General features: G+C 48.2%; 1 protein-coding gene across 11 annotated transcripts in view; it reads left to right on the forward strand.

The window, feature by feature from the left end:
• PHF20 (PHD finger protein 20) overlaps positions 1–25,985 on the forward strand; it is a 167,206-nt gene that overhangs the window by 94,637 nt on the left and 46,584 nt on the right. For all 11 annotated transcript variants that reach the window (XR_005587655.1, XM_039497710.1, XM_039497709.1 and 8 more), the window contains 2 exons: positions 12,523–12,612; positions 19,443–19,607. Coding sequence is in view for 10 of the 11 variants with exons in the window: in XM_039497710.1 (XP_039353644.1) it covers positions 12,523–12,612; positions 19,443–19,607 (255 nt within the window). In the remaining variant the exon portion in view is untranslated. The remainder of the gene's footprint in view (positions 1–12,522; positions 12,613–19,442; positions 19,608–25,985) is intronic.

Raw genomic sequence — 25,985 nt, forward strand, 5'->3', positions numbered from 1 at the left:
ATGAAATGTCTTATTCAGAGGAGATAAGAGACATTAATAACAGAAGGTCTACTACAAGGCATACCTACCTTCACAAGTGGAAGAAATTCCATACATGTAGCCAGAATAGGCAAACAACAGCAACTACCTCTCCTTTACTGATGATGTTGGATTACATACTGGAACTCAAGAAATTGGGTGTCGCAATGAGCTCCATCAGAGTACACCTTGCAGCAATCATGGCAGTTCCACCACAAAGTGGACTAGTTCTCATTCTACCCACCCTACCATTGAACATTTTCTGAAGAGTTTTTTGTAACCTGGACCCGGAAATACGTCATGGGACCTCAGTCTGGTGCTGCAATGTCTTATGGGGCTCCCTTTTGAATAGTTGGTGACATGCTCACTTCTCTACCTCTTCATGAAGGTCGCCTTCCTCATTGCTATCACATCCGCCCAACGATTGGGATAACTGGGGGCCGTCATGGGACATCCACCATACAGAATAACTTTCAAAAAATAAAGTTACCCTATAACCACTCCCCATGTTTCTACCTATAATCGTTTCATTATCTATTTGTATCAACCCCATCCATGGGAACAAACAAGAAGCAACACTTTATATTCTATATGGTCGTAGGATGCTAGCTTTTTACATTGGAGGCTTTCCGAAAGACTGTCATTTTCAAGTTATTTCTTTCCATTGTGGAACTATCTAAGGCAGACATCATATTCAAAGAAATATCAGGGGGTAGCCGTGTTAGTCTGTATCCAGAAAAACAACAAGGAGTCCAGTGACACCTTAAAGGCTAACAAATGTATTTGGGCATAAGCTTTCATGGGTAAAAAACCCACTTCTTCAGATGCATGGAGTGAAAATTACAGATGTAGGCATTATTATACTGACACATGGAGAAGAGAGTTACCTTACAAGTGGAGAACTAGTGTTGACAAGGCCAATTCAATCAGGGTGAATGTAGTCAACTCCCAATAATTGATGAGGACGTGTCAGTACCAGGAGAGGGGAAAGTTGCTTTTGTAGTGAGCCAGCCACTCCCAGTCCCTATTCAAGCCCAAATTAATGGTGATACAGGACAGGCCCAACAAGGAAAATAACAGAATACCACTGGCCATCACCTACAGCCCCCAGCTAAAATCTCTCCAATGTTTAAAGATCTAGAAAACATTATCTATGAGGGAAGACTAAATAAACCCAATTTTTTCAGTCTGGAGAAGAGAAGACTGAGAGGGGACATTACAGCTTTCAAGTACATAAAAGATTACTAGAAGGAGGAGATGGGAAAAATAGTTCTCCTTAACCACTGAGACTAGGACAAGAAGCAGTGGGCTTAACTTGCAGCAAGGGTGGTTTAGGTTGGACATTAGGAAAAACTTCCTAAGTGTCAGGGTAGTTAAGCATTGGAATAAGTTGCCTAGGTGTCTGATTAGACATCAGACCAGGGCCCAGGTGGAGGTAGAGGTACGGTCAATATTGTCAACTTGCAGAAGCTAGGCATATTGATAAACATGCAGAAATCAACACTCTCCTCTGTCCAAAGGCTAGAAATCATAGGAGAGATTCTTCCAGAAGCCCGGTTCTTCTTCGAGTGATTGCTCCTATGCATTCCAGTTAGGTGTGCGCGCCGTGCGTGCACGGCTTCTCCGGAACATTTTTACCCTAGCAACTCCGGCGGGCCGGCTGGCGCCCCCTGGAGTGGCGCCGCTATGGCGCCTGTTATATACCCCAGCTGGCCCGTCCACTCCTCAGTTCCTTCTTCCTGCCCGTGACGGCAGTTGGAACAGTGGAGTGCTCTCTGTCCTCCACATCCCTAGCGCTCTATAGCTTTCTTTGTATATAGTTGTTAATCACTTAGTGTTAGTTAGTTCTATAGTTTAGTTAGTGTAGTTAAGATAAGGGAGTAGGGGGGTTTACCCCTCCCTTTTCCTCACCGGTGCGGGCTCATGCCCAAAGCACCGGGCTTCAAGCCCTGTGCATCTTGCCAGCGGCACATGCCGGTAGGAGATCCGCATGACGCCTGCCTGCGCTGCCTCGGGGAGACTCACCGCACAGATAAGTGCCCTATCAGATAAGTGCCTTCAGATAAGTGCCTTCAGAATCGCGTACTTCCATGTCGCGATTTACCCTCCCCATCGACGCTACCTGCGTTTCGCAGTCCTGCCATTCGGCCTATCCACCGCGCCGAGAGTTTTTACCAAGTGCATGGCAGTGGTGGCCGCAGCCCTCCGCCGGCGTCGGATACACGTTTATCCGTATCTCGACGATTGGCTGGTTCGCGGAGCGTCCCAACGGCTGGTAGTGGACCAGATAAGAGAGATCGTCTCTCTCTTTCGGCACCTCGGTCTTCTCATCAACACCGAGAAGTCCGCTTTAACTCCGTCGCAGCGGGTGGAGTTCATCGGAGCAGTTCTCGACTCCAATTTAGCCAGGGCCTGCCTCCCACTGTCTCGGCACCAGACAATGGTCTCCATCATCCGAGACCACCTCACCTTTCCCACGACAACGGTTCGGGCCTGCCTCCGCCTCCTGGGCCACATGGTGTCCTGTACGTATGTCACCGCATACGTGAGGCTCCACCTCCGCCCGTTCCAGTCCTGGCTAGCGTCGGTGTACCGTCCACATCGCGACCACATCGACATGGTGGTCACGATCGCGAAGCCCACCCTCGACTCGCTCACCTGGTGGCTAGACCCAGAGGTAGTGTGTGCAGGGGTCCCGTTCCACCCTGCTCGCCCATCCGTCACTTTGACCATGGATGCCTCAGCCCTGGGGTGGGGAGCCCATCTCGGCGACCTTCACACCCAAGGCCTCTGGTCGCCCCAAGAGATCGCTCTGCACATCAATATCCGGGAGCTGCGAGCGATCCGTTTGGCGTGTCACACCTTCCGCACCTGCCTGCAAGGCTGCTGCGTGTCAGTATTCACGGACAACACGACGGCGATGTTCTACGTGAACAAGCAGGGCGGAGCCCGCTCCTCTCCCCTTTGCAAGGAAGCGATGCTCCTGTGGGACTTCTGCGTGGCCCACTCGATTCACCTGAAAGCGTCCTTTCTTCCAGGGGTACAGAACACACTGGCGGACCACCTCAGCAGGTCTTTCCTCGCCCACGAGTGGTCCCTTCGACCGGACGTTACACACATAATTTTCCAACAGTGGGGCTTTCCCCAGGTAGACCTGTTTGCCTCCAGGGAGAACAGGAAGTGCCACCAGTTCTGTTCCTACCAGGGTCACTCTCCGGGCTCCCTGTCGGACGCCTTCCTGTACTCCTGGACGGATCACCTCCTTTACGCCTTCCCTCCGTTCCCGCTCATCCACCGGGTGCTGCTCAAACTTCGGAGGGACCGGGCCTGTGTAATACTCATCGCTCCGGCCTGGCCGAGGCAGCACTGGTACACCCTGCTGCTCGAGCTCTCCGTTCGGGAGCCCATTCCCCTACCATCTTGGCCGGACCTCATCACGCAGGACTTCGGCAGGCTTCGCCACCCAGACCTCCAGTCCCTACATCTCACAGCTTGGTACCTGCGTGGTTGACCCCTGCGGAGAAGGTCTGTTCCGAGGCAGTACAGCGAGTCCTGCTTGAAAGCAGAAAGCCTTCCACCCGCTCTACTTACCTTGCGAAGTGGAAACGCTTTGCCCTTTGGTGTCACCAGCGCGGCCTTAATCCCTTCGTAGTCCCCCTTTCCACAATCCTGGACTACCTCTGGTACCTGAAAGAGCAAGGTCTCGTGGTCTCCTCTTTGAAGGTACACCTGGCAGTCGTGTCCGCCTTTTGCCCATCCATAGACGGTCGCTCCGTCTTCACGAACCAGATGGTATCCCGCTTCCTGAAGGGCCTGGACCGATTGTACCCGCCCATAAGGCATCCTACCGCGGCCTGGGATTTAAACCTGGTCCTGGCCAAGCTTATGGGAAGCCCCTTCGAGCCTTTGGCCACGTGCTCCCTCCTCTACCTGTCATGGAAGACGGCCTTCCTCGTCGCTATAACTTCAGCGAGACGAGTGTCCGAGCTTCGCGCCCTCACGGTTGGTCCACCCTACACCGTCTTCCATGCAGACAAGGTACAGCTTCGCCCACACCCGGCCTTTCTCCCGAAAGTCGTCTCGGCCTTCCATGTTAATCAGGAGATCTTCCTCCCGGTCTTCTTTCCGAAGCCGCATGCCTCTCCCCGGGAGCAGCAGCTTCACACCTTGGACGTCCGCAGGGCCCTTGCTTTTTATATTGAGCGGACGAAGCCTTTCCGGCGTTCGACACAGCTATTCGTAGCGGTGGCTGAGCGAATGAAAGGCGAGCCGGTCTCCTTGCAGCGGATTTCCGCCTGGGTCACGGCGTGTATCCGGACATGCTACGAGCTTGCTCGCGTGCCACCATGCCACCTCACCGCTCACTCCACGAGAGCTCAGGCCTCGTGTGCCGCCTTCCTGGCCAATGTTCCACTCCAGGACATCTGTCGAGCGGCCACCTGGTCTTCGGTCCACACCTTCGCTTCCCACTACGCGTTGGTGCAACAATCTAGAGACGATGCAGCCTTCGGCTCAGCAGTCTTGCACTCTGCCACGTCTCACTCCGACCCCACCGCCTAGGTAAGGCTTGGGAATCACCTAACTGGAATGCATAGGAGCAATCACTCGAAGAAGAAAAGACGGTTACTCACTGTAGTAACTGTTGTTCTTCGAGATGTTGCTCCTATCCATTCCAGACCCGCCCTCCTTCCCCACTGTCGGAGTAGCCGGCAAGAAGGAACTGAGGAGCGGACGGGCCGGCTGGGGTATATAACAGGCGCCATAGCGGCGCCACTCCAGGGGGCGCCAGCCAGCCCGCCGGAGTTGCTAGGGTAAAAATGTTCCGGAGAAGCCGTGCACGCGCAGCGCGCACACCTAACTGGAATGGATAGGAGCAACACATCTCGAAGAACAACAGTTACTACGGTGAGTAACCGTCCTTTTCTGGGCCCTGGGCTCAATCATAGAACACATCAGAAACCAGCTTATCACCACAGCAAGAAATTGCCTGAAACGTTGGGGCACATGGCATCGTGCACTTACTTGGACATAGTTATGCGTAGGGAGTCTTGGCTCCATTCCTCTGGTTTCCCAAGGGAGGTACAAAATACTATTGAAGACATCCCTTTTGACGAATCTCATCATTTTAAGCAAAAGATGGATGAATCGCTACATACCCTCAAGGATTCCAGAGCTACCCCAAAGCTCAAATTCCACTGCTCACCATACACCCAGTGTTATAGGGCCCCCCAGTTCTATCCTCTGAGATCTTATGAGCCCCTGAGGAAATGCCAAAAAACTAGAGATCTCGCCTCCCGGGACCCCCTTTGCAGGCTTCGATGTAATAGCTACAACCTCTAGCCAAGAGGTATTTCTGAGGTAACCCCAGGAGCTGCCAACCGCTCTTCCTACCACCTCACAATCCCCCTTGTGGGTTGTTTAGCACTCTTTCCCATGCTTGGAGTGTGATAACAATGGACAAATTGGTTAACGTCATCCACCATGGCTACATGATCAAATTTATCACACTACCTTCTCGAAGACTCCCCCTCCCAGTTCCTGTTCAGAGACCACTCTCATGACAGTATCCTCACCCAAGAGGTGAACTCCTTATTACAACAGGAGTGGTAGAACACGTTCCCCTGGAATATCTGTGAATGGGGTTTTTTATTCAACTTAGTTCCTGATACTCAAGAACAAAGATTGGTCTCCACCCGCCTTTCATTTCACACATCTCAGTTGCTTCGTTCATATTCAAGTTTCATATGGTCACGCTGGCAGCGATTATCCCATCCTTAGAAAAAGGCATGTGATTTTTCAACTCTGCATATGAAGGACGCTTATTTTCATATTAATATCCATCTGGCCCACAGATGCTTCCCGAGATTCACAGTGGGCACCCACCATTTCCAGTAGAGGGTGCTCCCCTTCAGAATAGCCACCACTCCCAGAGCCTTCACCAAAGTTTTCTATCATAGCAGCCTATGTTAGATGTTATGGGGTCCTGGTGTTTTCATATCTCGCTGATTTGGCTTCTAGCTGTGCTGTCCAGGCAAGAAGCCCAAGGGTCAAATTCCATGTTGCTCAACCTTCTTTTATCCCTCATAATCTGCATCAACATTGAGAAGTTGATCCTAGACCCGATGGAGTCTCTGGACTTCATAGGGGCTAGCATCAGTTCAGTCACAGCATGGACCTACTTACCAAAAGACAGGTTCCAGGCAATGAGTGTCAACATTGTGAGCAATCCTTATATGCTACCCAGGACTTGCCTGTCCCTCCTGGGCCTATGGCTTCATGTATGAGAGTGACCCCTGTTGCAAGACTCCACTTTCACTGCCTTCAGATGTGGCTCCAGTCAGTTTACTCACCAAATGGTCACTCAATGGATTTCATGTCATATATGCATGGCAATTCCTTTCCTTCCCTCCTTCCAGACAAGATGATCATTACCCCACACGTCCCTGGTTGGCTGGGTAGCCAACGTGGACAATCAAATAACACAGGGAAAGTAGTCTCCCTCAGAATCCAGGATGCACATAAATATCCTGGAACTCCAAGCTGTAAGAAAGACATGCCAATCCTTTCTTCCATTTATTCGTTCCCATTGCGTTCATCATGTCAGACAACATCACAGTTTTTTCTATATCAACAAATGGGAGAATGAGATCGGCTGCTCTGTGCTCAGAAGTGCCCAATCTCTGGAATTGGTGCCTCAATGACCAGATCCTCTTGTCCGCAGCCTATCTCCTGGGGACACAGAATGTACTCACGGACTCGCTCAGCAGACATTTTGCGATTGGCCACGAGTGGGAACTTCACAATTCTGTGGTACATGATATCTTCACCTGGTGGAGGACTCCAACCAGATATCTATTCGCTTCACAAATGAACAGCAAATGCACCACATACTGCTCCAGGGAAGGCCTCAGTCACCACTCTCAGGGCGATGCTCTCCTGGTCAGACCAAATCAGCTACACCTTCTTGCCTTGAATACTGCACAGGATCCAGCGAGACAGAGCAATGGTCTTTCTGATAGCCCTCTGCTGGCCCAGACTATTCTGGTTTCTTAGTCTCCTATGCATGCCATCCCATCCACTGATTCTCATCCGCAACTTCCCTAATCTTCTGACCCTGTACAATGGCGCGATCAGACATCCTAATCCACATATTGCACCTCCGAGTGTGGTACTTGGATGGGCTTCTGCTTTAGAACAGAGGTGCTCTTCAGCCATGCAAGACATCCTCTCCAGCAGCAGGAAGAACTCCACTAGGTAATGTTATCGAGCCAAGTTCAAACATTTCTCATCTTGGGTGCCATAAAAAGGAGTTTTACTTGAATCAGCAGGGATCCCCCCTCCTCCTGGACTACATTCTATCCTTAAAGTTACTGGGTCTTGCCCTCAACTCTTTGAGTCCACCTGGTGGCTATTAGCGCATTCCGCTCTCCAGTGGAAAGTTGCTTTGTCTTTACACATCCACTAACCACTAGGTTTTGGAAAGGCCATATCAGAACCTTCTCATTTGTCCAAACGATCACATCCCAATGGGTCCTGAATCTAGTTCTCTCTATGCTAACGAAACCACCCTTTGAACCACTAGCATCGTGCTCCATGTCCCTCCTTTCCGTTGCTATCACTTCTGCAGGAAGGGTCAGTGAACTCAGAGCTGTGATGGCAGACCCATGTTTCATGCTCTTCCACAAGGGTAGTCTCCTTACGTCTACACCTCCAAACTTTTACCAAAGATGGTCTTCCAGTTTCACATCAATCAATCCATTCACTTACTTGTTTTTTTCCAAAAACCGCACTCATCTGCAGAGGAACATTGACTCCATTCCCTAGATGTCCGACATGTTCTGGCCTTCTACCAACAGAGAATGAAATCAGTTAGGAAATTCCCTAGACTATTTGTTGCGATAGCAGAAAGACTTGAGGGGCAGGCCATCTCCACCCAGAGAATCTCTAAATGGATTTTGGGTTGCATTAAACTCTGCTACTAACTGTTAGGCCTACCTTCCCCTGCTCTATGAGAGTTCAGGCTTCGACCAATGCCTCCCTTCAGGATGTGTTGCTTATGGACATATGTAGAGTAGCCATGTGGAATTCTGTGCATACCTTTTGTGCACTGCACTACGCCTTACAGAGGACTTGATGGTGAATAACTCCTTTGGCATGGCAGTTCTCCGTACCGTCCTCTGGCTTAGATACTGCTTGTTAATAACCCTTAGTGGAATTACTCAAAGAGGAGGTTACTTACCTGTAACTGGAAGTTCTTTGAGATATGTGGTCTGTATTTGTATTCCACTTCCTGCCCTCCTTCCCCTCTTCTCCGGATCTGTCTGGTTTGTGGTGGAGATGGAACTGGAGATGCAGTTGATCTGTCCCACCCTTTATCACTTCATACAGAAGTACAAGGCAAGCCAGGGCGCATGTGCGGACCAGTGGACACTACTTTCAAATTCTCTGGCTCTGGACGCATGGTACGCATGTGTAACTCTTAGTGGAATACAGAAGGGACCACACATCTCCAAGAACCTCCAGTTACAATATAAGTAACCTCATCTTTTTGAAAGAGAATGTCTTTTCAGAGAAAAAACGGGCTAATTACTGAAAAAACTAAAGTGCATGAGATCGCTGGCTTGTTCTCTATGCTTGACTCCTCTGTAAGACTGAGGCCCTCTACTTTCTCTTTCCAGTTCCAGAGGCAGTCCTTCCCCTGGACTTCTTTGTTTTATTTTACATTAAGCCAAGCATGTCAGAAATACCTGCAGCCTCCCAGAGTCACTCTAAGGGGACAGCTTTCTTAAAATGAGTCAACGTATGCTAAAGATTCAGCAGTGTCCCACTCAGAGTGAAATTCTTTTTGGATCTCATAGGCCTTATGGCAGCCACTACATTCGTGCATCTGAGAATGAGACCTATGCAGCACTGGTTATCTCAGATCTACAGACCAAACTGGGACAGCCTTCAAATGTTGATCACCATGCCTCAGAGTACTATAATTTCTCTAAAATGGTAGTCAGGGCGAATGTGCTCGGGGTGTAGAGTCCAGTCCTCTGGATCCATCCCTGACAGTAACTTCAGATGCGTCAAACAAGGGTTGGGGGCTGTATCTAAATCATTTGACAGTTCTAGGGCACTGATTTTCTCAGGAGGGAGCCCTGCACATCAGTGTATTAGGGCTATTCATTTGGCCTTCGGGTCGTTTCTTCCACCTTCAGGGAATGGTCATGAAGATGACGGACAATACATCAGCGTTGTATTACATCATCAAGCAGGGGAGTGCTCACTCTGTTCTCCTGTGCACAGAGGCTGTAAGTTTATGGGATTGGTGTATTTGCTGTGACATTTATCTTGTAGCCCCATACCTGGCAGGAGAAAGTAATGTAGTTGTGAATCATCTCAGCAGAGAGAGCTCCCAAATTCAGTTGATTCAGACCATATTCTCCATCTAGCAGGAGCTGACCAGATGTGGACCTGTTCACAGCAGGGATCAACAAAGTGTCCTGATCCAGAGAGGGCAGACAGTCAATCCCTGTCAGATGCCTTTTTTCTACATTGTGGGAGTGGCTTCATGTTCACTTTGCATGCCCCCTTCCATTGATCAAGAAGGTTGTAAGAAATTTCAGGATAGGGCAAGGATGATACTCATTGTCCCAGCTTGGCCACATTAGCTGTGGTTTACCAATTATCTTCAGCTGTCTTTAATGCGTCTTTCTCTGTCCCCAGATCTCCTGTCCCAGCAGGAGGACAGGATCTTTCATCCAGACCCACGGTCTCTTCACCTGATGGCGTGGGTGATTGTACTTTCACTCTGTGCTTGACCAGTGTTCTTTGGCAGCATATGCTAATTAACTCTTAACAGTCAACTAGAAGTTATCATTTAAAGTTGACCAGATTTCAGACGTGGGTGAGGGGAAGCTCTGATTTCCCCTGTATTTGCTTTCATTCCTTGTGTTCTGGAATACTTAGCCTCTGATTCCTTAAGTACATTATCTAACTCCTCATTAAAAGTGCATTTGGCAGCCATCTCTGCATATCATACTATAGCTAATAGCAGGTCACTGATTGGTGGTTGTTTGGTTAAAAGATTTATGATGGGTTTGTCAAATGTGTATACCCCATTAGCGATCCTGTCCCTTCTTGGGACCTCAACTTGGTGTTGCCATGCTGGTAAAATAGCCCTCTGAACCCTTGGCTAAATGTTCTTTCTTTGATTTATCTATCAAAACAGCTTTCATTTTTGCCATCACATTGATTAGGAGAGTGAGTGAGTTGAATGCCCTTATGGCTTGATCCACCTTTCACTTCTTTTTCATCAGGGCAAGATAATTCTCAGACCTGATCCTAGATTCTTACCTAAAGTGCTGTCTGATTTCCACATCAATCAGACCATTAGTTTGTTAGCTTCTTTGCTGGCTTAGACAGTTTTCATCTGATTCCAAAAAATGATTCATGATTTCGCTGTAATCACACTATACAACTTAATCTAAACATAAAAGTGCATTTAAAAAAAATGTTGTGCTTTCTCTATAAGTAATTCCTAGGTGCTGGTAGCAGCTCCATAAGTTTAAATTGCACAAGACTTAGCTTAGTCAGGTCTTTAAAACCTCTGTTGTTTAGCCAATTGCCTTCTTTAGAAACCTCAGAATGGAAAACACTGACATACACGGCTGCTACTCTGAAACCTGACATATCTGAGTTTTTTTAAAGATATTGTAAGCACAGATGAGCGTGTCTGGACTAAGATATAAACATTAAAAAACCACTGTTATGAAATGTAGGTTAGGTTATCTTCCCCCCCCCCCCCGGTTTCTCTTGCTAAATACCCACAGTCCCTGCAAACCACAAATTTTTATGTCTGCCAATGCAAGTTGAAAATTTTTACATTTAAAATTTAAAAAGTTGTTCCCCTAATTTATCATGACATTAAGCAGTTTCACCAAGAATAAATGGCAGAGCTCACCATCTCCATCTGACTAGGGAGGAAGAATTGGCAGCTGGAGCCACCTGCATGATAGTGGCTGTCTGAAGGAGGAAGGGAAATGGGGTGGGAATGCACCATTTGTTGGGAGCAGGGGGGAAAAGGAGGTGGGCGTGTGTGTGTGTGTATGTATATATATATATATATATATAAGTGTGTGTGTGTGTGTGTGTATGAAGTTGGTGTTGCCATCCATGTCTCCCTTAACACACTCCTGTTTTTCCCGCACTAAGGCTGCCTGGCTGAAGTACGTGTATTTTCTGTCCATATACTGGTAGTCCAGTCTGATTGACACTTGCCAACCAGTGAGCTATAGATGGCTAGCTGTCTGGAGCAGCTGCGGGAAGAGGAGACCTCGTAGCTGACAGAACTTCAATATGTCTCCCCCTCTTGCACCTTCCCAGAATAGCGGGGGGACACTGAAGGAGCCGGGAGAGGGGAAAGACAGTGCTACAGCTATGTAGGGACAGAGCTAAGAGTCCCATTCCTATGGCAACTGTCAAATCATTGCTTAAATGAGTTTGATGAACCAGAGTGTTTATTTGCTGTGGCGTGTGTTAAATTAGGTGTGATACTTGCGGCATATGGTAGATGGGTTACTAGTGATCTATGTGTTTGGATCTATTGGCATCAATATTTATTTCCTGCACTTTGTGGTTTTGCATTATTGATTAAATCATTTGAGGAACATAAAGTGTCCTCTAATCATGTTTTGTGTGTAGGATGGAATTTGATATGACACGCTCCACGCTCTTTGGCCTTAATCATTTTGTTTACTAATAATCAGAAATTGAAATACTCTTTTTAAAAATTTGGTTGTGATTGGTATATACCAAAGGGTTACTCAGATTATATAGTTCTCCTTTCCTTTATATTATGGTTGCACCTAGAGAGGTCAACCAAGTCAGGGCCCCATTGTTCTAGACATTATACAAGCATACATAAAGTGATGGTTCCTTTCTCAAAGAGCTTACAATCTAAAATATGATATAACAGGTGATTTAGACCAAAAAGGCGATGGGTTGAGAGCAGAAAGATGGGTTAGAAAACTATAGAATGTGCACATTTCTTTGGCCACAGTAAAGTAAATTTCTGGCTGTGCCATGTATGACCTAGGGAAAATGACTTAATCTCTTTGTGTTTCTCTCATATAAAATAGAGATAATGCCTTCTCTTTTTCTACCCTTTGTCTGTCTTGTCTAAGCTCTTCTGGGCAGGGACTTTCTTTTACTATATATGTACAGCACAACTGCAATCTTGGTTGGCGTCATTATGTGCTACTATAATACAAATAAATAATACTGTAATTTGTATTAATTTGGCACTCCTCACTTTAGTGCTGCTGAAAAATACTTGAGCACATCGTGATAGGAAATTGCAACAACCAGCAGAAGAATATTCGTTTTTCTTTCTGCATCTGAGCTGTCCATGGTTGCATAAAGTAACATAGATCTAAGTTAAAACGTATATGATGCAGAATGGGTCCCTAATTGTGAGCTGTCTTTTCTAAAATAAACTGCAATTTTATCTAATTTCAGCTGTTAAAGACAAAGAGAAGAATAAAGAGAAGACATCCAAAGACTGTGTAAGGTCAAAGTTGAAGAAGAAGAAAAAGAAATTTAAGTCTGGTAAAATACAATTTTTCGCTCTCCCCACCCCCAATCCCCCATAGAAAGTGGCCTTAGTTTTTCAGTTTGACTTTCTTGACCCCAGTTCAAAGTTTTCCGTGACCAGTGACAGTATATAGGAGAGATTGTATTGTTTTGTCTTTAATCACCACCAATTAAGAATGGGTAAGAATGGTGTCCCTAGCCTCTATTCGTCAGAGGATGGAGATGGATGGCAGGAGAGAGATCACTTGATCATTGCCTGTTAGGTTCACTCCCTCAGGGGCACCTGGCATTGGCCACTGTCGGTAGACAGATACTGGGCTAGATGGACCTTTGGTCTGACCCGGTACGGCCTTTCTTATGTTCTTATAATTCTGATGTAATAATCCATGAAAGGTGAAGTGTGAATAGCATGGCATTTTCTTGCTGATTGAAGGGCATGGGCATTGAGGTAGATGGCTGATAAAAACAAATGAATCAATAAATAAATGTAGGTGCCCAAGGACTACTTCTCCAAAACACCCCTCTCCCCAAAAAATGTACAAATCAATGCTCTTGGAAGTGATGACGTGACATTTATTTTTCCTTTTCTATCACTGTTCTCGATAGGAGTTGCTGGATGCAGACCATTTCTGAAAATCTGGCCACTTTGTTTAGCTGCCTAACTGGGAGCTGAGCTCTTTAGAAAATGTAGTTTTAGTTGAGGGTTTTGAGCAATTTTGAAATTCCAACCCCAACTTATCATTGTCCTTCATAGCTATTCTTCTTCTTTGACTTGTGTGTCAGTGTGGATTCCACTGTATGTGTGCATGCTCTCATGTGCTCAAGATTGGATTCTTTTGAATAGCATTGTCCTTCAGGTCTGCACCTGTGCCACCTCTATGCTACCATGTGAGGGCATAAAGGGCAGAGGAGTCTGTATTCTCCCTCAGTTCCCTCTAAACTGTCAGTGACAGTAAGACAGAACCCAGAGAATTTCTGACCCACTACTTCTACAGAGCTTCAAATTTTATCCATTTTTGACCAGATTCATGAAGAAAATTTATGTTCGCCCCTCTTCTTGCTTTTTTTCTTTCATTTGGGCTCTCCAAAAAAAAAAAAGAGAGAGAGATCACCCTTGAACAGAAGGGTGAAGCATTTTGCACCAACATAGTGGGCTCTAAACAGTCAGGGTTCAAATCCTGCTCATTCTGTGATGGTCTCATCCCTCTTACTGGTGGACACACCTATATTTTAAGGTCAACAACTCTGTCCAGGATTGTCCTCCCTATCAATGAGGGCATACTGGAGCCAACTAAAGGACTCTGGCAAACCTGGGCCACTCTTCCATTTCTACAGAAGATATTAGGTGACCCCAAAGAGGTCTAAATATTTTTATGCCCACCCAAACACAGGATATTTGGGGGGAGGATGTCCACAGTTCAGAACAAATTTAGTCCTGAAAAGGTACTCCCAAATACAATGATCCAAAGAAGTTAGTCCTGTTTTTGTGTAAAACATATTCCTCAGCACTACTTCAACTCCAGAGGCAAAGTACCATGATTTGTTTGAAAAATATCTGCCTCACCTGGGAGAAGGTCATTTGCTTTGTAATCCAGTTACTGAGAGGTTAAAGAATGGAGGTTGGAAACAAAGAAAAGTCTACAATTTCTTATTTTCTGTTCATTTATTTCGGGAAAGGGAATAAAGCCGCAGAAAAGGCAGGATGAACAAATAAATGTATGCTAAGCACACCAAGACGCAAAAGAGTTGTGTGCAGAATGTTGCTTATTCACTGCAGAAAAAAAAAAGGATGGGTTGAAAACTCTCCTCATGGTGTATGACAAGCAACATGAAGGGCATCTGAATTACTTTTATGTGTCCAAAGACTCAAAGAATCCGCCTGATACCACCACTAGCATGACAACAAAGGAGCTGGAGTTGGCCATGATAGAGCTCTGCAAGCTGGAACTAGCAGAAGAAGAGTGTGAGAGTGCCCGTAGAGGGTGGCAGAAATTGAAGCCAAGAAAAGGCAAAAGACAGGCAAGGAAGAGAGACTGCACGCCCTGAGCATACTGGCCTTACAAAAGCCCATGGGTAATACTCCCCCAGGGGCATCCAGGAGGGACAAGCTTTGCCCTGTATACATAGAGAGATTGAAAAGTATTTCTCCATTTTTGAAAAGATACGTGCGTTGCAAAAGATTCCAGAGGAATAAGGAGTATCCACGCTGATCTCCAAGCTGTCTGATAAAGCATTGCGGGTGTTTAATGAGGTGGACATGGAGGAGGCATTGAAATATGTTGAATTATAAAAAGCTTTGTTGCAAAGTTTTCAGATCACTGCTGAGGTTTATCATTTAAGGTTTAGGAACCTCAAAAAGCATGACAGGATGTGTCATAGAGAATGTGTATGGAATGTGTGATTCTTAGAGTGCTTGCTCATATCGATTCCAGTTAGGTGTGCGCGCGCTGCGTGCACGCTCGTCAGAAGATTTTTACCCTAGCAACACTCGGTGGGTCGGCTGGGTCGCCCCCTGGAGTGGCACCGTTATGGCGCCAGATATATATCCCTGCCGGGCCATCACCCCTTCAGTTCCTTCTTACCGCCTGTGACGGTCGTTGGAACTGTGGAGCCTTCCTCATCGCCATTACATCGGCAAGGCGAGTGTCGGAACTTTGGGCCCTCACAGCGGACCCCCTATATACGGTGTTTCATAAGGACAAGGTGCAGCTGCGACCACACCCCACCTTCCTCCCTAAGGTGGTGTCTGCCTTCCACGTCAACCAGGACATCTTCCTCCCGGTCTTCTTCCCGAAACCACATTCCTCACGTCGGGAACAGCAGTTGCATTCCCTGGACGTTCATAGGGCTCTCGCCTTTTACATCGAGAGGACAAAACCCTTTCGAAAAACACCTCAACTCTTCGTGGTGGTGGCAGAACAAATGAAGGATCTTCCAGTCTCTTCGCAGTGCATTTCATCTTGGGTGACGTCTTACATCACCTGAACCTGGCTCAGGTTCCAACTAGCCAACTCACTGCCCATTCTACTCGGGCTCAAGCTTCATCTGCCGCCTTCTTGGCCCACGTACCCATCCAGGAGATATGTCAGGCAGCTACCTGGTCATCTGTGCACACCTTTGCGTCACGCTACGCATTGGTGCAACAGTCCAGAGATGATGCGGCATTTGGTTCAGCAGTTTTACATTCTGCGGCATCTCGGTCTGACCCCACCGCCTAGGTAAGGCTTGGGAGTCACCTAATTGGAATTGATATGAGCAAGCACTCGAAGAAGAAAAGACGGTTACTCACCTTTGTAACTGTTGTTCTTCGAGATGTGTTGCTCATATCCATTCCAAACCTGTCCTCCTTCCCCTCTGTCGGAGTAGCCGGCAAGAAGGAACTGAAGGGGCGATGGGCCGGCAGGGGTATATATCCGGCGCCATAACGTCGCCACTCCAGGAGGCAACCCAGCCGACCCACTGAGTGTTGCTAGGGTAAAAATCTTCCGACGAGCATGCACGCGGCGTGCGCACACCTAATTGGAATGGATATGAGCAACACATCTCGAAGAACAGTTACAAAGGTGAGTAACCGTCTTTTCTAATGAAAAAGCGGGCAATGGGGACAAGGATGGATGGATTGGCCAGTCATTTGTCCTGTTTATATAGGAACTTTTCCTGAGTATATGTATTGAAGTCAGAGCAGCAGTTTGGGATAAAACCCCTGCCACTGTACAGGAAGCAGCTGATATTGCTGACTCACATGTACAAGACAGACTCTTCAGTGAGCACAGATGCAAGAGGGAACAGCAGAAGCCTAGTTTAAGTAGGTTCTCCATTTTATCCCCAGGAAAAGGCTGGGCAGTGGTGAGTCAGAGCATGCCCCACCCCAGAACCCATCCCGTCCTGGTAATCATAATTACAGGCCTCTAACGCAGGAGGACAGTCCAAAGAAGTGTTACTCATGTTGTTCCACTGAGCACATGAAAAGAAATTGCCCTAAGCAAGGGAAATCCAAATAAAAACCATGTTCAGCCCTGGTTAACGCATCTACCTTTGACTTAGGACCCCAGGAGGTGGTTTAGGTGATCCTAGTGAATTTTGTAAGAGCTGACCTATTGGAGGTTGGTTAAAACATTTATCAAAGATGTACGGGAACAGTAAGGTATGCCAAGGTTGGAGGGACACTGGTGCCCAGATTTCTCTGGTTGGAAGATAAATGGGTATGGATTCTGATATGCTCCCAGGGCAAAATTTAAAACTCCTTGCATTGGGAAAATTTGAAATTAGCACCAATAGAGCTGGACTGGGAACGCTTAAATGTTGGTATACTGGATAGCACTCCAGTAGATGTACTAATTGGTAATGATATCATGTCTGTGCATAAAGATATTAATATTATAACTCCTAGTAAGAGCATAACACCAAAACCCCACTTCATCAGGATAGATGAAGGGGCATACACTGGACATTTCCAAAGGTCAGTCCAGCTCATCACAAAGAATATCTAAATGGATAACACAGTGTGTCACACTGTGATACCAATTAGCTGATGTACCTCTCCCACTAAACATCTGTGCTCACTCTTTCAGAAATGAGCCAATTTCTGAAATATACAAGACAGTGATATGGAGTAACCCACTAACTTTTGTCAAGCATTATCCGTTGGATGTAGCTGCCATTTGCAGATGCCAAATTCAGGAGAGCAGTACTGTAGTCCCTGTTGGACTGATGCAGTTTATACTCTCTATCCTACCATCCAGAAAGGATATGCCTTGCCAGTCGCTTATATTGGAATCCACAGTGACACATACTCCAGGAAGAAAGATTATTTACTCAACAGAACTTTGGTTACTCCATCCTTCCTTTCAAAATCTTCTGTTAATACAGGCTTCATGTTGTGAGGGAAATAAGGGGGAGTTGCATATTTTTCGTCCGTTAGTCCATCACACAAGAGTGTGAGGGAGGCACAGGGTACATGCACAGCCCCAGTGAGCACTGCTATTCAAAACAATCTGATCGTGCATGCTTGAGGCACAGTGGGATCCATGCTGATTACAATATCTTCAAGAACCATTTACTGTAGGGTAAGTAACCAGTCTCTTCAGGCTGTCTTCAGTCTCAGGCAGACGTCACTGCACTGGTTTATATCCAGTTGACATTTTGAATGTCATCAACCATAAGGGCTAGTAACTTTTTATTAATAAAAAGCTTTGATTCTGAAGCTTAAACATATCCACTTGGGAGAAGTACTGGCTTGTTGAACCACCCCAATCTGACCCCTGTATTACATTTATTCTGGATATATTCTCTCATCTGCAGCTTTTTTTCTCTTCTTCATGCATGACGCTGGCTTGATAAAATAGCACATAGACTTTCTTTAAACAGTACAAAATGTGTGGAAGCTATCAAAGATAACAGTGGTCTCTAATCACAAAACCATCTTATCACAAATATTCTCTTCTGAATACATTTTTGCAGGAACACAGTCAACCAAAAAGATCACACTTGACTTCAGGTTTCTTTACCTTCTTTTGTTCCCAGTAACATCAAATTCTTGGGGGAGGCAGGCTTTTCTTATTTTCTTTCTCATTTCTTCTTTAACATTCCCACAAAGAAGTCTACTGTAGGATTCACAGCCTAGTCACACAGTCGCAGAACATCTTTTTGAGCAGTAGCTGGCAGTTAGGATGTGTGTGCAGTCTTAAACCCAACGTTCCATGGATTGAGTGTATAAACCCATCACTCCTCTGTTCTTGTCTATCCAGCCACTGGCACACTCTCAGAACTTCTCTCTATTGTTTTAGTTTTCATATAATATATAGTGTATATATACTATAGTATATAGCATGGTCTGGTGGTTAGAGCAGGTCTTGTCTACTTAGACCTGTAAGCTCTTGGAGAGTCTCATAGCCCGAGCTCTATCCTGAACCCAAGCGTCTAACCTGCAATTTTATAGCCCTGCAGCCTGAGCCGTGCAAACCTGAGTCAGCTGACCCAGGCTCTGAGACTTGGTGCTGTGGGTTTTTTATCACAGTGTACACATATCTAATGTGTCTGTACAATGCCTAGCACAGTGGGATTGTGATCTCAGTTGGGACCTCGAGGCATACCATAACACAAGTAAAAATAAAATGGTTTAGATAGTTGAACGTAGTATTGACTAAAACGTCATGATTTAACTATTGTAGCCTTGAGCTATTTTCTGTCAGTTATTTGCTGGGTTTTTGGTTTCCTCGGGTCTTGTTTGCCTTTACAGACCCACAATGACCCTTCTTCCTCTCCTCTGTTGGAGTCCAGCTTAAAAAAAGGCTTCTGGAGGCAGAGAGGAACTGAAGGATTGTTATAAAGGGTGTGTGTAAGATGTAGGGTGACCAGATGTCCTGTTTTTATAGGGACAGTCCCGATATTTGGAGCTTTTTCTTATATAGGCTCCGATTACCCCCCCACCCTCATCCCAATTTTTCACACTTGATGTCCGGTCACCCTAGTAAGATGTTAATTATTAAAACCAGAAAAGGATCAAAAAATCTCAGTGTAGGTGTAGTATCTGAAACTAGTTTTCACTCATTTTTTAAATAACTAAATTTGAAGTTGCTAGTGTCCCTTTAATCTTTAGTTGACATCAGAGTCCACGCAACATCATCTTCAAGTAGTCTCCCCGCGTATATATCAGGCAGAGTCCAAAGGCTACCTCTCCACCCTCCTTTTGCCTACCCTCCACCCTGGAAGCCACCATCCTTCCACTGTAGGAGGACAGGACAGTAATGCTATTAGTATTTCTAAATGCCAAACTTGTAGATCCCCACTTTAGTGTTGTTTCTTCCCCCACTCCCCCCAGTACTAACATATTTATAATTTTACAGAATACCCTGGCAGTGAAGAAAACATTGACATTTCCCAGGAGCTTTCCCCCCAAAAATCAGTCATCACCACAAGATACAATTCTTCAAATAGATCTTATCCCCACCTAAGTACACCGTTACATGTCTCTGATTCTGGGCACCATAGAGACAGTGTGAAAGTAAATGGTAAGATGGATCTCATTTGTGGCTTGATAGCTTTGTGTGTAAGTAGTAAATGTGAATAAAAGGGAAATGTATAGTGTGTCACAGCAGATGGATTTAAGCAGCATTAGTGGTGCAAATTCGCCTATACCAGTTCAGATGTGTTGTGTTTACATGTCACTGCCATCCTGAGGAAGCTAAACCCAATTTACTTGCCTAGGCTATATGCTGATGCGTGGTGTTGTTTTTTCCAGTTTCACTCCATAATGGTTCTTTTAAAGTACAGTAGACACTTGTTTGCAGCAAACCCTTGTAAGAGCAATCGCCGCTTACAAGCAACATTTCCCATGGGAACACTTTTTTCCTGTTGTGAATTGTCGACGCTACCCTTAGCAGCAGCAGCAGCAGCAGAGCAAAATATGTTGCTACTATTGAGTAGTCTACTCAACTGTCTCTCAATCTCTCCTGGTCACCTTTTTGTTCTTTTTCATAACTCAGTATGTGGTTTACAGCAAAAGTAGCCTTTGGTAAATACATTCTATTAAGTTTCCATTTATAAATAGTTCATAAAGGGCTAGTAAATTAATAGATGTTTAGAAACATGGTATACAGAAGCACATCAGTAGAAGGTGTTAATAGATGGTTGTAAATCATGGTGGTTCTTCAAGTACTTTTCCCTATGTGTATTCCACAGCTGTTATACACATGCGTTTCATGTGCCTGAGACTGGAGATTTCTAGAAAATAGTGTCCGCTACGTCTCATAAGGAGATCAAAATTTTAAATTAATAATAAATAATTGCTCAGTTTCTTTGCAATCACCTGCTGGTACATGTTCTGAGTTTTCCTATTTAATTTAAATGTTTGTGTCCATGTGTTTGTTTGATATCTGAAGATTACTCCCATGATGTTAAAGGGAGCTATTAGTGTGTGTTGATGTCTTTCACAAAACATCATGATGCCTGGTTTAATAATAGAATTGACTGAATTGATTTATTTTGATTAATTAAAATATTGTCTTAATGAGTCAAGTGGAGCATTAATTCCTTACTCAGCTTTTCATGTGTTCTTGGTTTAGAATCAAATGTCTGGTTCCACCAACTAAAATATTCACTGACAGTTGTTCCTCTATGAAAGTACTGCCTTGACTTTGACTCAGGGCTTGTCTATGCTTGAAATGCTACAGCTGCAGCAGCGCTTCCGTGTAGGTGCTACCTGCACTGATGGGAAAGTTCTCCTATTGGTGTAGGTAATCCATTTCCCTGAGAGAGGTGGTAGCTAGGTTTACTGAAGAATTCTTCTGTCAGGCTAGAACTATCTACACCAAGGGTTAGGTTGGCTTAACTAAGTCACTCAGGTGTGTGTGATTTAGGCTCTGGCTACACCAGAAATCTTACAGCTGCGCTGCTGTAATCTCTCTGTTTAGCCACTCTAAATGAATGGGGGGAGAGCTGTCCCTTTGACTTAATTGATCCACTCCCAACAAGCGGCAGTAGCTACATCGGTGCAAGAAGCTCTCCCGCTGACATAGCGCCATCCGCACCAGTACTAAAGTTGCATAAGTTAGGTCGCTTGGGAGTGGCTAATTCACACCCCTGAGCAACATAACTTATGCAGAATTAAGCTGTAGTGTAGCCATAGCCTTCATTCCTTATTCTAGATAGAACTGTCTACCTAGACAAGCACTAGACAAAGTATAGAATACTAACCATCAAACAGAAAATGGAGTGAAACATTTTCTTCTCTCTAGCCCCAAAAACAGCCACAAAGTTTTGGCTTTCACAAGTTCTTAGAAAGAGCTGGAAGTAAAAAAGATAAATATAAAGAGTGATGAATTTGGGAGTGGGTTGAGAATAACTCCAGATACACCACACTACATTATACGTGTCTCACAAAAGTCAGTTAGGAGGATAACTCAAAGTAATTAGCAAGATACTAGCTTGCTGAAATATCAGGAAATAACAGAGCAGTAGTGGCCACTTTATTAAGGTTGTGTAACAGTTTTCTCTTTCATCTCTTTTCAATAACTCTCCAGAACTTTGAAGTTTCAGGCTGAAAGCCAGATTTGGTTTCTGCTTAAAAGCAACTCTTCATTTTTGGAAATTTTGAGCAAAAACATTTCAATTATTTTTAAAACTTGAGGAGAGGTAGTAAAATAAACATCCCCAATATTTGAGGTCAGTGGTAGTCATGTGCCTAAATTCCTTTAAAAATCTGGTTCTAGGTTTCTTGCTTAGCTTCCTAACTCCTGATGGGTGCAGATGTGGGGTTCCCTTTTGCAGTACTCCTAAGGGGTGTGTGTGTGATACATGGTATTCTTCTTCGAGTGATTGCTCCTATGCATTCCAGTTAGGTGTGCGCGCCGTGCGTGCACGGCATCTCGGAACTTTTTTACCCTAGCAACACCGGCGGGCCGGCTGGCGCCCCCTGGAGTGGCGCCGCTATGGCGCTAAATATATACCCCAGCCGGCCCGTCCGCTCCTCAGTTCCTTCTTACCGCCCGTGACGGCCAGTTGGAACTGTGGAGTGCTCTCTGTCCTCCACAACCCTAGCTCTCGCTACTTCTTCTTGTACATAGTTTGTTTAGTGTTAGTATAGTTAGTTCAGTAGTTAGTTAGTTAGTATTTTAGGTAAGGATAAGGGGGGTATTTCCTCCCTTCCCTTCCCCGGTGCGGGCTCATGCCCAAGGCACCAGGCTTTAAGCCCTGCGCAGCGTGCCAGAGGCCTATGCCGGCTGGTGACCCTCACGGCTCCTGCCTCCGTTGCCTGGGCGAAGGACACCGCACGGACAAGTGTGCTATCTGTTCAGCATTCAAGCCGCGGACCCGTAAGGAGCGAGACATTCGCCTAAAACAGCTCCTTATGGAGGCGTCCCTCCAACCCCCGGCACCGTCCGCACTGGCACCGAGGGCTTCATCGGTGCAGAGTGCACCCGCGGCACCGAGCCGTTCCGGCACCGCGGCCCCGGTACCTAAGCCTGCGGCTAAGAAGACCCGGCACCGCTCGCTTTCGCCTTCCGACAATCAGCAGCTGGTGAAAGCAGTGGCAAAAGCCCGCACGGAGGACGCCGTGAGAGTGGCTGCGGCCGTCCGTAAAGCGTGCCCTGGGCCCTCGACTCCGGCTCCGCAAGCGCCGTCGAGTCCGGAATCGCCGTGCTCCCCGGCACCAACCGTGGTGGAGCCAAGGCTGCCATCGACGCCGGAGACGTTCTCCTCCGTGCGTGAGCTAATCCGGCTCATAGAGGCACCGAGCCCCCGGCACCGCCGGTGCGGGCTGTCGCCTCAGTGGGGAAACCGGCCAGAATGACACGGCCGCCCTCTCTGGACGAACGGCACGGAAGGCGCTCCAGGTCCCGGTCCCGGCGCAGGTCGCCGTCCCGTCGTTCCGGATCTCAACGCCGCTCCTCATCCCGGCACCGAGCACCATCCCGACGCCGGTCTGAGTCCCGGTACCGCTCTCAATCTCGGTACCGGTCGCACTCCCGGCACCGATCCAGGTCCAGGTCACCGTACCGTCGGTACCGCCGGAGGTCTCCATCCCGGCACCGTTCACGGCACCGCGACTCTCGAAGTCATTCCCAGCACCGCAGATCCCGGTCCCGGTCGAGCTCCCGGCACCGCGGTGGCCGACGGTCACGATCGCCGTCCCGCCGGCGATACTCGTATCGACCCTCGGCTCCGTCGGCGGAGGGACTCCCGTCTTCAGCGGTTCAATCCCTCGGCGCCTCGGCACCGCCTTGGCCATCCTGCCCAGCATCGGTGGTCTCCGGTGCGGATGATACCGCCCACCAGTTGCCGACCTCGCAAGGACTCCATCATGAACAGTGGGGCTACTGGGTCCCCTGGGCGCATCATGAGGCGCAGGGCATCCCATTTCCTTTGCGGGATGTGACCACCGGGACCAGGGTCCCCGAGGCGACAGTTAGCCGGCCGCCTCCCTCTCCTCTGCACGAGCCCTCCGCTCCTCCGGACCGCCAATCAGCCGTACCGCACGACTCAGCGGAGGCTCAACCACCAGCCCCGGCGCCGGAGCCAATCGTGCAGGGCATATCTTCATCGTCCTCGCCGGACGAGGCGGTGGCAGGTGCTGCGGCCAACGAACCCCCGCCCATTGACCTTCGGGCCTTCCAGGACCTGCTTCGCCAAGTGGCGACGGCCATGGGTCTCCCCGTCGCGGAGGTCCAAGAGGACGAGGACCCGATCACCAATGTGGTGGGCGCGGACACTCCCGTCCGAGTGGCATTGCCCTTTGTACGGACAATTCAAAAAAACGCCACTACGCTCTGGCAGACCCCCGCTTCCATTCAACCCACAGCACGCGGGGTCGAGCGTAAGTACTCAGCCCCCCCAACGGGCTATGAGTACCTCTACTCCCACCCAACCCCGGACTCCCTGGTCGTTCAATCCGTCAACGACCGCGAGAGGCACGGCCAACCTGCCCCTGTGCCCAAGTCCAAGGACGCCCGACGCATGGACCTGCTCGGCCGTAAGGTCTACTCCGCAGGGGGCTTACAAATGCGGATTGCAAACATCATGGTCCTTCTCGCCAGGTACGTCTTTGACATCCTGACGTCCCTGGCGAAGTTCACGGAGCTCCTGCCATCAACATCTCGCCAGGAGTTCTCGGCCTTGTTGGACGAGGGAAAGAAGTCCTCCAGGTCCTCTATCACGGCCGCCCTCGACGCCGCGGACTCTGGGGCTCGGACCTTGGCATCCGGCGTGACGATGAGGCGCATCTCCTGGATGCAGTCCTCCACCCTGCCGCCGGAGGTGCAGTATACTCTCCAGGACCTCCCCTTCGACACCCGGGGTCTGTTTTCCGAAAAGACGGATTCTCGGATCCAGACCCTGAAGGACGGTCGCATCGCCATCCGTACGCTCAGGATGCACACGCCGGCGACGCAGCGCAGGCCCTTCCGGCCGCAACCCTCCCGCTACCAACAGCGCTATCGGCCGTATGTTAGCCGGTGACCGGCCCAGAACCGCCGTCGCCCGTCAGGCAATCGGCGGAACCAGGGGCAGGCCTCGTCCAAGACTCCCCAGGGGGCCAAGCCTGCTTTTTGATGGGACGCTCGAGGACGGCCCATCTCTCTCCCTACCGGATCCTACCCCCTTATTTTACAACCGCCTTTCCCATTTCTTTTCGGCGTGGTCCCAATTGACAACGGACAACTGGGTGCTGCAAACAGTCCAGTCGGGATACCGCCTTCAATTTGAAAGCGAAAGGCGGGCTACGTCCTATCCTGGACCTTCGCGAGCTGAACAAGTACCTGCTCAAGCCCAAGTTTCGCATGGTCACCTTGGGGACCATCATTCCCTCTCTGGATCCAGGAGATTGGTTTGCCGCCCTCGACATGAAGGACGCTTACTTCCATGTTGCCATCTATCCTCCTCATCGACGTTACCTCAGATTTGTGGTCGGCAACACCCACTACCAGTTTGCTGTGTTGCCATTCGGTCTCTCCACCGCACCGAGGGTCTTTACCAAATGCATGGCGGTGGTCGCCGCAGCCCTCCGCCGTCGTCAGATCCACGTGTACCCGTATCTAGACGACTGGCTGGTTCGCGGACAATCTCGACAACTCGTGATGGGCCAGATGGCGGAGATCCGGTCCCTCTTCCGGCAGCTCGGCCTCCTCATCAACGTCGAGAAGTCCACTTTGATTCCTTCTCAGCGCGTGGAGTTCATCGGAGCGGTCCTCGACTCCACCATAGCCAGGGCCTGTCTCCCTCGCGCCCGCCACCAGACGATGGTCACCTTCATCATGGACCTAGTCACCTTCCCGACCACGACGGTGCGCTCCTGCCTCCGCCTCCTGGGCCACATGGCGGCATGCACGTATGTGAGCGCGTACGCGCGGCTCCACTTCCGCCCGTTCCAGTCCTGGCTCGCGTCGGTGTACCGGCCGCATCGGGACCCAATCGATATGGTGGTGACGGTCTCCAGAGCGACCCTCGAGTCCCTCCGATGGTGGCTCGACCCAGAGATCGTGTGTGCCGGGATCCCGTTCCACCCTCCGCGCCCATCCGCCACGGACGCCTCGGCACTCGGTTGGGGGGCTCACTTGGGCGATCTCCACACCCAAGGCCTCTGGTCGACCCAGGAGCTCGCCCTGCATATCAATGTCCGCGAGCTGCGAGCGATCCGTCTAGCCTGCCGAACTTTCTGCCCCCACCTGCAAGGCCGATGTGTGACAGTGTTCACGGACAATACAACAGCAATGTTCTACGTGAACAAGCAGGGTGGAGCACGCTCCTCCCCCCTCTGCAGGGAGGCGATGCTCCTGTGGGACTTCTGCGTGACCCACTCCATTCACCTGCAAGCATCTTTTCTTCCGGGAGTGCAGAACACGCTGGCCGACCGTCTCAGCAGGTCGTTCCTCTCCCACGAGTGGTCCTTCCGT

This window comes from Mauremys reevesii, linkage group 13 (assembly GCF_016161935.1).
Source record: "Mauremys reevesii isolate NIE-2019 linkage group 13, ASM1616193v1, whole genome shotgun sequence".
In the NCBI taxonomy this organism is placed as follows: Eukaryota; Metazoa; Chordata; order Testudines; family Geoemydidae; genus Mauremys; species Mauremys reevesii.